Genomic DNA, 13,121 nt, shown 5'->3' with positions numbered 1-13,121 from the left:
GTTTGGATAACGCCGCAGCACATTGTAATCGGTCCTCAACGATCACAACCAAACTCTCGGATACAGAGAAAACAAGGATGATCAAAACCATTACATGGACATAATCGATTTGGAAGTGTTTATGGCTGGACTTCAGAATGAAGTTGCCCACGTATCCCAAACATGGGAATCAAGCCTTACGTAGTTCCGGTTATGGGACACTCGGGTATTAACCTCACTTTTTACGCTCTAACTTTTGCCAAGACCGCCCTTCTGGGTTTTCAACCTTGCGAGCTTTGTTCTTCTTTTCTTTTCAATTCTTTTCTTCTTCTTTTTTTTTTTTATCTTTTCTTTTCATTTTCTTCATTTTTCTTTTTGCTTGCTCTAACTTTTGCTTGGGTCGCCCTTTCGGGTTTTTGGCCCAGCAAGCCTCTCAAGGGTAAAAGTGTAGCTTTGTCCATGTCAAATGATTTTGAGATCTCGAAGCTATCTGAATCCAGAAAAATGACCGCTGTTTACTGATGATGTCGGAGTCCATCCAATGGGGGCTGAATTTGCCCCTAGTGTTGTAGATAGGAACTCAGTTGTTCTCCGGTAGTACTTTCTTCTTTCCTCCCTTCTGGGATTTGGCATTCTTGCTGATCTTCACCTTGGACTCTTCGAGTGCATTATCTGACGTCTTTTGCCCCTTGTTCGAGAGGTGCTTATGATCTGGCCATACAATCCTCACATTGTGGTTGACCGTTGAACATTCTGAACGCAAGTTCAACTGTTTGAAAGAAAAATGGGGTCGCGTCTCAAGGCTGAGAGCGATCATAGGCTGCACAATCTCAAGAGTGATTCCACACAGGTCTTCGCAGGACCGCACAAAACATTTTTTGAAATTTTTTACAAAAGCGAGAAATCGCTCACGCTGAAGATAGTGTAGAACCAATCTGGATCAAGCGAGGGTCCTTCTCAGTACTCACGTTACCAAACATGATCTCATTCATCAAGGGCTTAGCATGTCTTTCTTTCTCTCAATTGATCAAATTTTTACAAATCCCGAGGAATTCCTTCTTCTTTGTTTTCACCACAGTGTTAAAAATAAAGTTTTGAAAAACTTAGGTCGATGCAATGACTTCAAGGTACAGAAGAGCAGGTGAAAAGCACTGTCGTTTCACTCAAATTTTCTGGCACAACTGATTCAACTGATTCAAGGCAAAAATAAACACAAAACAGGAAAACCACTACTGTTCATTCAGATCTTCTGGCGTAACTGGCTCCCTGGCAGAAACAGACTCAAAAGAGCGTAAAAGAAAAATACCAAAACAAGCAAGTGATGTCCGAGGTAACACCCCCGAAATCACCCGACTCTAACACAACAGGACTGACTTGATACAACAAGACAGACCTTAATCAAAAAGACTGAATCAAAACGATGAGACAGACTCGAAATAAAACCACAGAATTGACTCAACATCCGAGTCAAAAACTACAAAAGCTAGCATTCGCAAACGCTCAAAACAGTGCGTGCCATACGCCACATCTGAAGTAAACCGAGTGCCGCCCGCAGATGGGCCAAACCCAGATCACATACTTTTATTATCTTCAAAGTCCACAAACTCAATAGTGACGAACTTTGTTCAGCTAGGTGGGAGGATGACCTCGTCATCGATCAAGTCTTGCACTTCGTGGCGAAGACGAAAGCAATTATCGGTGGTGTGACCAGCCTGTTGATGGTACGCACAGTACTGGGTAGCATCATGTGAGAGAGGGAGATTACTTGGGAGAGGTCGAGGCTCAAGAGGTTTGAGATGACCTTTTTCAATGAGGATTCGAAGAGCCTTGGATAAAGGCATGTAGAGGGCATGAAAAACCCTGCGCCCTCAGGGCAGATACTTCGAAGTCTGTGGACCTTTGCTGGACGCACTAGCAAAAGGATCAGCAGGTGCTGTCTTGGCTCTCGGATCTTTTCCAGGTGCAGGATTAGGGTTGGGAGGAACGGTTCTGGTATGACGGTCCCTATCTCGATTTTCCCTTTGGCTTGAACTGCTCTCGGTCTGAGTAGGGAAGATGTCATCCACAATCTTAGCCAAAACTGCGAGTACTTGTTGCTTATTCAACCCCTCAGCTTTTAGAGCCTCAACAGCTTGCTTAAGTTGTTCGTAGGCATCAGCGTCCACCTTCATCTTGTTCTTTCCACTAGCCTCAGCTTGGTGAGAGGTTTGGGTTGTTGCTTTAGTGCGAAGCCCCGTTGTCGTTGATACGTCATTGCCGGAGCTTGAGATAGCTTCAGGTTGGCTGAGCTCAATTACAATTCGCCCCAGTAGCGGGGGCTCTTGTGGCATGAAGTTCCTGGCATATGATGTGGTTGGTGGAGAAGCCAACATTCCATAGGCGAGGTCAACCACAGACCTTTGGAGGTCGCCAATCATTCCCATCAACTCAAATGTGGTGGGCTCACGAGTTTGAAAAAACTAGAGCGTCCAGATCAGGTGCGCGACAAGCGACCTAGGCGGATGTGGTATTTCAACATTGATCTCATCCTGCAAGATGATTCCTTGGTCCAATGCGGCTGCCATAACCACAATTTCCTCTGAATTTTGTGTCATCATAAGTCTGTTGAACTGAATGGAGATGATGTAACCGGTGACTGACGACGCAGGTGAACCGATAAGCCTTGACTGGTTTTTCCTCAACAAGTCTTTCCTCAACAAAGGAGAACGCTGGCTGCTCCAAACTGAATCTCTAAACTGAAAAAGAAAGTAGGCAACATCGTAGCCCAATTTTACTAGAACAGACATAAGTTTAGTTGAATAACTGCATTCGACCACTGATCACTGTTCCCCAAAATTACTGCCCCAAATCTGAATCTGATACCCGCAGATATAACTGATTCTCAAAACACTGATGCACGCAGGCTTGTTGCCCAAACTTGCAGACTGATATGTCTATTCCCTGTAGAGGTCAACTCTAAAGCACATAACAAACAAGTGAGAGCAAAAACATCCCTATGCTGGGGTAGGGTTTCCCAGTCCTATTTTGTCAGGAGCTAGGGTTTCACTACGCACACAGCGGTTTCAAACAACCTATAATCGGGTAAGCAACCTGTCCTAGTTTGGAATGGTCATTATGGATTCCGAATATGCACTAGGTCGAATGGACAAAAGGGTGCCCCGGTAAAAATCGGGGTTTGTGTTCCCATCGTGGCAGAGCCCGTAACCGGTCAGCCTTATGGCACACTTCTCAAAGTGAGCCTCTGACAAACCGTTCAGGAATAGTAGATGGCAAACACGGTGTCCTAGGCGCACCAATACACATCCAATGCAAAGAGACACGTAAGTGTAATCAAAACAAGATATCATGAGTTCGAGTCAAGTTCTCTAATTCCCCAGCAGAGTTGCCAGAAACTGTGGACGCGCCCCATGGGCTTACTGTTTTTCCACAGTTCGGACTCAATATGTCACGGTTCTGAATCTAATCTCACAATATGCGATGTGAGATTGATAAATCACCAAAGAGTCCAAATTCGACAAATCGTTTTGGAAAACAGATTTTTAAGAAAGAAGTGCCAAACATGGACTGCTTTGCTAGATACAGAGTCGCCACCTAAATATTTTATTTTGGGAAAATTTAGGAAACCCTGATTCGTTGCCTAAGGCCACGTGTCCATCATCACCAAAGTTGCCTTAACTTGGGAACTTGGGTACGATTGGGGAAGGTCATCTATGAGCACCCTCGCTCGCCCGATTCGAAGATCGGCCTATACTAAGCATGATATCTAGTTTTGAAAACATATGTGTTCTTATTCCGGTTATTAGCCTAGAATTACTATGTGATGCGCACAGCATACAAATATAGACTGGATTGCCTAAGTTGGAACAAAGCATCGCATATCCGTTTGTTTTGAAAATGGATTGAAGTTTGCTACTTGCAAGTAGGCTAAAACACGGGTTTCAACGAATTATTCCAACTCAAGCAACCTAACCTTCACCCACAGGCATTCAGGCAGTTATATCAACTAAGTAGTTAGCCTCATGGCAAGCATGTTGTCATGTTAACACTTACACACATGCAAGATGCTAAAGCATAAACACTCACAATGTACTCCGAGCCAAAACAAGAACATGTTAGTAATCAAATGTATGATCCAAGTCCATGTTAAGATGGCTAATGCAACACATACGAAATGCAATTAGAATAGGCTCGGCTAATCTAGGCTCGGCTAATCTAAGATGGCATATGATATGCGTCAATTTGATACACGTATTCAAGTTGGAATTGAAATACTATGCAGTTAATATGATGCGCCAAGCCCGGTGCATGCAATACAAATGAATGAATGCAAACATGTATAGCATAAGATATGCTAAATCAAATATGCCCTAAAACTAACCATCATAAGCGGTTAAATAAAAGGGAGAAAGAAGTGGGGGTTGGAAGACATGCATCACACACACGCACGCTTATTACACAATTGCGCCCTCTCGAGGGAGGGACCGAATAAATAATACAAATCAACTAACTAATCAACTAACAAGCTAATTAATTAATTACATAACCAAATCGAAATAAATAACCAGTCTAAGTTATTAAAACGCTGAAATGGCCTCGAGGTGAGGGATGCACGCATGCTTGTACGGCTTCACTCGGAAATCCATCGCCATACTCATGCTGCCTCTGTTTATACTGATTTGTACTTCTAAAAACTTCACAAGTCCCAAGGAGGCTTCAGAATCACTCCCTGAGCACTGTGGGATGTCACCGACCAAGAGGTGAGGCCACCGGCCATGTGGAACTGGTCATCGACCATTTGTGGTAATACCGGCTAAAAATTAATGGCCGGTCGGCATTGAAGATGGTCGACCGACCGTCTCTTCCTGCAGAATCCTGTTTTGCTGCAGCAGAGGACAGATAGAACATGGCAATGTATTTTCAAAGTGATTTATGCACCACCACACTCCTTATCATGTTTGAGACTCAAAGGAGTATGGTTCTCAACCCTTGGGCCATCAATCACGCATTTCAATGCATGATGGCCCAAGGTGCCAAGTGTGCAAATCAATATGGAATGAAATGCATATAACACGAAAGGAGGTCCTAACCTCCATCATGGTTGATCAAGAGGCAAGGGATGCATGCTCGATACTATGCAACCTAAACATGCGAGCATACTAGTGCAAAATGAGCATACAAGCAACAATGTTACACAAGGCAATTAGCATATAACAATATGTAAAGACAAGCATGCAAACAAGCATGTGACTTCGTTCAATCATGTAACAACATGTGAGGCAAACATGTAACAACATATTAAGGAACGTAAAACCAAAAGAATGCATGCCAAATGCACTACCGTTTAAGCATACAACAACATATTGATAGTCCAAGTATGCGACAACATGCAAGGCAAGCATGCGACAACATACAGGAATGGTCTTAAACCAAAATGGGCAGCTCTTGAATCAGCCCAATTCAGCGGCCAAAATGCTAAGGGATAAGGGACAAAACCACATATAAACATGCATGGTAGTTGGCCTAACACTTAAGCATCAAAGGGAGACTTTTAAGCACACTTAAAAGGAATGAAAAAAGCATGCAAATGTGACATGATAAACTCTGAAAACATGCTAGGAATGATGCCAAACCAACAAAACAAAGTAAGCAAAGCGTGCAAGAGAGCCTAAAGCTTGAAGCTAGCCGAAGGACTCAAACCAAGGCTACATGAAGCAAGCCCCAAAGGGATAAGGAGACCTAAAACAGTCCCAAATCAAGCTAAAGTGAGCTTAAAACATGCAATGACCAAAGCCAAAACAAGCTAAAACGAAGGGGCAAAACCATGAAGCATGCAAGGCCAACAAAGAGGTGTTACACTACACCTAATACAACCAAACATGGCACGATTTAAGCGACCCAAAACAGAGTTAGGACATGTCAAAATGAGCCCAAAAACCCACTTAGATGGCATCCCAATGACCTAAGCATGATGTCATACACAATGACACATCCATGAGGCATAACAGACAAACCCTTTAAGGCAATAAAGGAGTGATAAGTGCAAGTATTCAAGCATCAAATATGGACTGAACTAACATTCTAAGTGATGCCAAACCACTGAAATGATCCACATAGAGCATGCTAGCAACTTGGACACTCAAAGCTAACAAGCTAGGTTGCATGGTGACCATACAAAACAATGCAAGCATGACCAAGAAGACCAAAATCAGAGCTCAAGCATGCTACAACAAGCCTAAAAGCTTCATGGAGTTGGGCCAAAACATGTAAGCATAGTAGTCTAAATGCTAGGTACATATTAAGGCAAATCATGGGTTTACAAGACAAGTATACAAAGCAAGCATGGCATGTCTAAACCAACTCAAAATAAAGGTGTATCCTGGCAAAACAAAGCCTAATACATGCTGAAATGGGGCTAAAACAAACTAAACGCACATGCTACCACATAAGCCATTTATGCAAGCATTAAAGACAACAAGGAGAGGGGATGACCCTCTAGTTTTTAGGACCTCAAAACCACCTCTCCACCACTGAAAATCCTCTAGATTTCAGTGGTAGAGAGGTCATGCAATGACCAAAACAATGGCCAAAAGGTATGGCCTAAAACAAGGCCTAACAAGGCCTTGGAGGGGGGAGACAACCCCAAACCTCAAAGTGACCTTAAACAAAGTTCTAAAGCACACAAAATCAGAACTTTTATCAGTTATAGTCGAAGCTTAAAACAATAAGAAAGATAGGCTAAAAGCTTGTGTAAAAATGGGGAATAAAGAGGATAGTTTCTCACCCATGAAGAACCTCCTCAAGAACACCACTCCATCAGGTTTTCTGAGTTCAAAGAAAAAAAGAACACCAAAATCCACCTCCAAGGGTCTCAGGTCCAAGAGGATGGTGTTCTAGTGTGTGTTTGTGTACAATAGTATGACAAAAACACACTTTTTGAGTACAAAATAAAACTAGACAAGGAGTTATAGATACAATACTATATCTAACCTCTCTAACCCTAATTCTCTGAACCTTGGAGGAGGGAGGAGGAGCTCCCTCTTTATAGAGGTTCAAATCCTCAAGCTTCCTAAGCAAGCTAAGCAAGAGGCAAATCCCTCCATACGCGTATATGGAGGGGGTGTAATGTGGATGCCAGCTATGACAGCTGGCATAAAATATCTGCCAAAAGCAAATGGAAAGGGGTTGGCTGGAAAATATGGCCGATTAACCAACAAAAATGGTCGGCCGACCAAAAATATTGCCGACCGACTAAAATCTTTGGCCGGTAGAAAGAAAACAAGGTCGGTGGCCTCAAGCCAAGGCTGGCGAGGTGTGGAGATGGCCAACAAGCCATTCCCTACCCTCAGAAGTAAAAACACAAGTGTTTGGTATACAACCAAGCACAAAACAAACAAGTCGAGAGGTCTTAAGGCAAGGCGCGCGACCGAAACCTCCGAGAACTCAAGACGAACACGAACATGGATGATCATCGAGTGTTCAAACGATGACGTCTAAGTCTTGAGGACGGTCAAAAATGGGGTGTCTACACCAGCAAGACTTGAACTCATGCCTATATAGAGAATGAGTAGGACTTAACCAATTTGCCACACTAGATCTTGTTGTTTGTATTCGGCAAGAAATATATTTGAACTTGATTGTTCTTCAGCCAAGTGGAGCATAGCCGCAACATACGTAAGACTTTATTTGGCTGCCAACTTATGGTCGTCTTCTCCGGCGAAGAACTAAAATTGCTCGACAAATTGCAATGGCCCATACGGCTTTGTCTGTGCTCTGATTTCAACGCGGTTTGGTGCGTTGGATTCGTCTCAATGAGTACTTCACATTGGTATGGTCAAAACTTGATTTCGATAATGTTGAAAATTTTGGTTTGCTGAAACTTTGGTACGTTCCGCTAATACCAGCGAACGTCGGTTACTTTTTGGCTCCGTGGGTTAATAGGTTTGGACTCTTTGAGTTGACATGAATCCTCTAGTATATTAAGAAGTTGATTTTGATAAGCCAGGATGCTAGTTCTATGTCGAGATAGTAGCCCCGAGCAATATTGTACTTCGAAAAATCATGAGATTTTTGCCGAATAGGTGGTTAAATTAATAATTGTAATTGCTCCGAGAATGTCCGCTGCTGTTGACGTAGGTGTGGCCGAGTAGTCTTGTCGAGTAAGCAATATTAGCCGGATATTGTTACCAAAAATGTCAGCCGAATAAGCTATGTCGCGGTGTAATGTTTCCGAATACTTTCCAAATAATGTTGCCGAAGCCGAGATAATATACAAAGAATTAATAGTTGATAAGATGCCGAATGATATGCCGAATTTGCTAAGTTTGATAAGCAATATTGCCGAATAAGAAATGTTAGCCGAATAAGCAATGTCGCGGTGTGATGTTTCCGAATACTTGCCGAATAAGTTGTCGAAGCCGAGTTAATAATATCCAGAGTTTACAATGTTAATATGCAGTGGATAATATGCCGAATGATAAGCCGACTTGCAGAGTTAATAAGCAATGTTGCGGAGTAGTGGTGAGCATGGTTGCACAATGTGAGTAACTCGGCAAACTTGTTGTGGTTAATGATTTAAGCGAGTGGTGATTGCCGAGAATGGAAGTGTTGCGGTCCGATCCTCTATTGCCGAGCTTTGACCAAGGTGGCCAAAGCCATTGCTAGAAATAGTTCTTGCATGATGACATGGCCGAGTGACATAGGTGAGCTCGCCGAAGAACCTTGGTGTGGTCGGAATGAGCTTCGATTTTATGCGTGCTCGGCGAAACTTTTTCTCGGCCTTTCATTGACACCAAATGGCTTGCACCTTTTTCTGAGAGATTGTCACGAGTCCTCTTGATGAGTTTGGAAAATCGACGGTGACCCGAAGTAGTGAACGAGCTACTTTGATGTTGGTGAATGCCCTTTATTGCTGAATCAGTCACACTTTGTTGCCCCAGCTTTGGTGGTGCGATTGGTGAATCTTAGTTCTTTACAGAAAGAAAATTATGGAGCAACGTCTTCAAAGGCAAATCCGAATATTAACAAGATATTTAATGAGTTTACATATGCATGCGAGGCATAAAGAAAACATATACATATATTTTGGGAATGAAAGCTTTTGAGTGGCACTTTTCCGACCAACAGTTTTAGAGAGAGAGTTGAGACCCAACCATGGGTTTACGAGCAACAATTCAATTATTGAATTCTGATATTTATTTATTTGTAATTCATTTAAATAATTCATGGGTGTGCGTATAAAAAATGAGAAATATAGGGAATTCTCCCTTTTTTGGTCACAACCGCTGTGATTGTTACTCGCTCCGCAATAATCACAATTTGATCTTTAGCACCAAGTTGCCTGGAATGCTCGAAATGAAGATGGTTATGAGTTGATCGATGATGTTTAGCTGTAATCAAAATACTCCGTGCTTAATGTCGAATTTTCGATGCCAAAAAGGCCTAGAAGCCGAGCAATATTGTAATTGGAAAATTCAGTGTTCAAAATCAGCTTTGTCCATGTAATGGTGTTAACCATCTAATCATTTCGTCGCCTGCAGCTTGTTCGGAGCTTGGCATAATGAAGCTAGCCTTGGGTCTTTATTTGCCAATCACATAGAGAATCAGGGTGCTTCTCGACAGCTAGTCAAGCTTTGGTGAAAATGTTTGCATTTGTGATCGGCGCCGAGAAGAAGCTAGCTTGTTATGGGTGCTAAACGGTTTTGTCGAGATTTTGATCGGCATCAACATGAGCCATTCATGACAATTGAAGTTGCCTCTAGATCAGACCGTTTGAATTTATATGGATAGATATATATATGGCCAGCCGACTACCATAATTAATTACATAAGAATAATAATTTATTTTTATCATAACTCATGGTCCATTCTAGAGAGAGAAAAAATTAAAGACCCAGCCTTAGATTCTACAGAAAGTTTTAGCATAGGTACACGTGCATACATGTCAAGAATCAACTTTAAGCTAAGTTTTGAGAAACAAAGAATAAATAAATAAATGGGTAGACCCACGTATGGATTTGGCCGAGCAACTTTATTGAATTGCCGAAAAAATGTTTGCACCAAGAAAAGTGTGAAACCCATTTTTAGAGAGAGAAAATGGGGATGTAAAAGTAGACCATGAATTCTATGTTGTTTTAAAAAATTTTACAGAAATTCACAGTGAACAAAAAACTCTGTTTTGTAAGCACAAACATATATACCTCCAATCCACAAACTAATCTTAAACTAATTTGTAGAGAGCAAGATCAATCAGTGTTGTTAAATTTTTACTTACAAGAACATGTTTGCTCCTTTCTTCGTTGAACTCTTGAAGACGTTCCCCACAGACGGTGCCAATTGTGAGGCCATGAATTATCCTCTCACATGGATGTTGTAGAGATCCAACGAAGAGAATAACTTCACCCCTGTAGATCTGCAATGATGAACGTAGTCAGTGCCACCCAACCGGGGTTGCCGGCCGGGAGTACTCCAATGATGAAGTTAGTCCTTGAATCAAGAAGTAAATAGTCTATATATATTAGAAGGGGTGTGTGTTCCGTAAAGTGAGATGAGACATACCTTCCACTTGGGATGCCCCCATTTATATAGATGGGGGGGGTGTGATATTTGTTTGGGCTGGACCCATTGTAGGCTTTGTTTGGGTTAGGCCCAATAAGCTAGTACCTATATTTTTCTGGCGCCCACACTATCCAAATATTATGCGACCATTGATTGTGCCTCTAAACATGTAATATTTCGACCTCCAAGACAAAACGAGTTTTATTTTGAGGGAAAAGGTGTAGTTCCGCCACCATAATTAATTTCTGCAATGAAGGCTCATAAATTGATTAACAAGGGATATCATCAGTTGAAGGTTAAAGCCAAGGACATAGAGAAGACTGCTTTCCGGACTAGGTATGGACACTATGAATTTTTGGTCATGTCTTTCGGAGTCACTAATGCACCTGCAACTTTCATGGATTTAATGAACCAGATTTTAAACCATTTTTAGATGAGTTTATTGTGGTTTTTATTGATGACGTTCAAATTTACTCAAAGAGTAAAGAGGAACATGAACAACACACCTAAGAATAATCCTTCAAACACTTAAAGAGAAACAACTGTATGGAAAATTCAAGAAATGTGAGTTTTGGTTTAATGAGGCTACATTTTTTGGGCAAGTTATTAATAAAGCTAGGATATCTATAGATCCACAGAAAAAATGAAGCAATTTTTAATTCGCCTACTCCGACTAATGTAGTAGAAATTCAAAATTTTCTAGGTTTAGCAGGTTACTACTAGAGATTTGTCAAGGATTTTTCCAAGATTTTTGTACGTTGACACAATTGACCCTAAAAGGAGAACCATTCATGTGGATGGACCAAAGGGAATCTGCATTCCAAGAATTGAAGACGAGACTAATTACAACTCCAATTCATACTTTACCTTCAGGTATTGAAGGATTTGGAATTTTTAGTGATACAACTCACAAAGGTCTAGGTTGTGTCTTAATGCAGAATGGCATGGTGATTTCTTACACATGCTGACAATTGAAACCACATGAGAAGAATTACCCAATGCATGATTTAGAGCTTACCGTCATTGTATGTGCATTGAAAATCTGGCACCATTACTTGTATAGGGCTAAATATGAAGTGTATATGAATCACAGAAGCTTGAAATATTTCTTTACCCAAAAAGAATTAAACATGCGACAGAGATGATGGCTTGAATTAATCAAAGATTATGATTTACAGATTCATTATCATCTGGGTAAGGCTAATGTTATAACTGATGCACTGAGCAGAAAGAATACGGGGACTATGGCGTGGTTACTTATAGAGCGAAGGGAACTTCTGCAAGATCTAGACAGACTTGAAATAGAAGTTGTGTGTTATGAACAAGACAGTGTGTTAGCTGCAATGCCCGCACAACCAGCTATCATTGAGGAGATCAAACAGAAGCAGAGAGAAGATCAATTGTTCAAGCAAATGTGTGACGAGTTTGAAACCAAGTCCAGACTGGGATTCACTATTGAAGATCAAGTATTGAGGTTCCAAGGAAGACTTATGGTTCCTAATGATGCAAAATTGAAAAGAAGAATTTTAGAAGAAGTCGACAAATCGATGTTTGTTATGCATCTGAGAAATACTAAGATGTACCAAGACTTGAAGCAAGTATACTGGTGGCCAAACGTGAACAGAGAAATTGCCAACTACAATTCCAAATGCCTCCAATGCCAACAAGTAAAAGTTGAACACTAGAAACCGGCAAGTTTACTTCAGTCTCTTGCTATTCTAGAATGGAAGTGGGAACATATAACCATAGATTTCATTGTTGGTCTGCCTCGCACGTCTAGAGGTATGAATGCTATATGGGTTATTGTTGATAGATTGATGAAATCTGCTCACTTTCTTGTTGTGAAAACTTTGTTTAATGGTTATAGACTTACTACTATCTACATTGATGAGATTATCTGCTTACATGGGGTTCAAGTGCCTATTGTATCGGATAGGAATCCTAAATTTGTTTCTAGATTTTAGCAAAGTCTGCAATAAGAAATTGGCACAGATTTGAGATTCAGCATTGCCTTTCATCCACAAACCGATGGACAAATTGAGAGAACCATTCAAACATTGGAAGATATGCTTCGAATGTGTCTTAGAATTCCAAGGCAGTTGGAAAACTTGTCTACCGTTGGTTGAGTTTGCATATAATAATAGTTTCCACGCTAGTATCGGTATGGCACCATACGAAGTGTTATATGGAAGGAAATGTAGGTGTCCAGTTTGTTGGACTAAGGTTGGTTATAGGGCTTTATATGGATCTGAACTTGTACAAGAAACAACTGAAAAGATAAAGATCATTCAACAAAGGCTCAAGACTACTCAAAGCCGATAGAAAAGCTACACGGATCAGAGAATGAGGGATTTGGAATACGAAGTGGAAGATCATGTGTTCATCAGAGTAACACCAATGAAAGGGAAAACAAGGTTTGGTAAAAAAGAGAAATTGACACCACGTTACATCGGACCGTTTCATATTCTGGAAAGGTTTTGCTTACCGAATAGCTTTACCGCCAGGAATGAAACATATTCATAATGTGTTTCACGTGCCAATGCTCCACAGTTATCTTAGAGATCCATTCCATGTCATAGATTACAACC

General features: G+C 41.2%; 1 protein-coding gene across 1 annotated transcript; it reads left to right on the top strand.

Moving 5' to 3' along the window:
- The first annotated feature begins 11,777 nt into the window (after window positions 1–11,777).
- On the top strand, window positions 11,778–12,218 carry LOC145823851 (uncharacterized). The gene has a single exon (XM_082923384.1). The coding sequence runs from the start codon at window positions 11,778–11,780 to the stop codon at window positions 12,216–12,218; it is 441 nt and encodes a 146-aa protein (XP_082779510.1).
- Window positions 12,219–13,121: the final 903 nt, after the last annotated feature.

Source organism: Camellia sinensis, chromosome 4 (genome assembly GCF_055761805.1).
Source record: "Camellia sinensis isolate YWXY chromosome 4, ASM5576180v1, whole genome shotgun sequence".
NCBI classification, from domain to species: domain Eukaryota; kingdom Viridiplantae; phylum Streptophyta; class Magnoliopsida; order Ericales; family Theaceae; genus Camellia; species Camellia sinensis.
This window is presented reverse-complemented; position numbering and strand designations above follow the sequence as displayed.

What these genes read in the sequence shown, in the direction of transcription:
- LOC145823851 (XM_082923384.1), top strand. Translation starts at nt 11,778, where the DNA reads ATGGCGTGGTTACTTATAGAGCGAAGGGAACTTCTGCAAGATCTAGAC.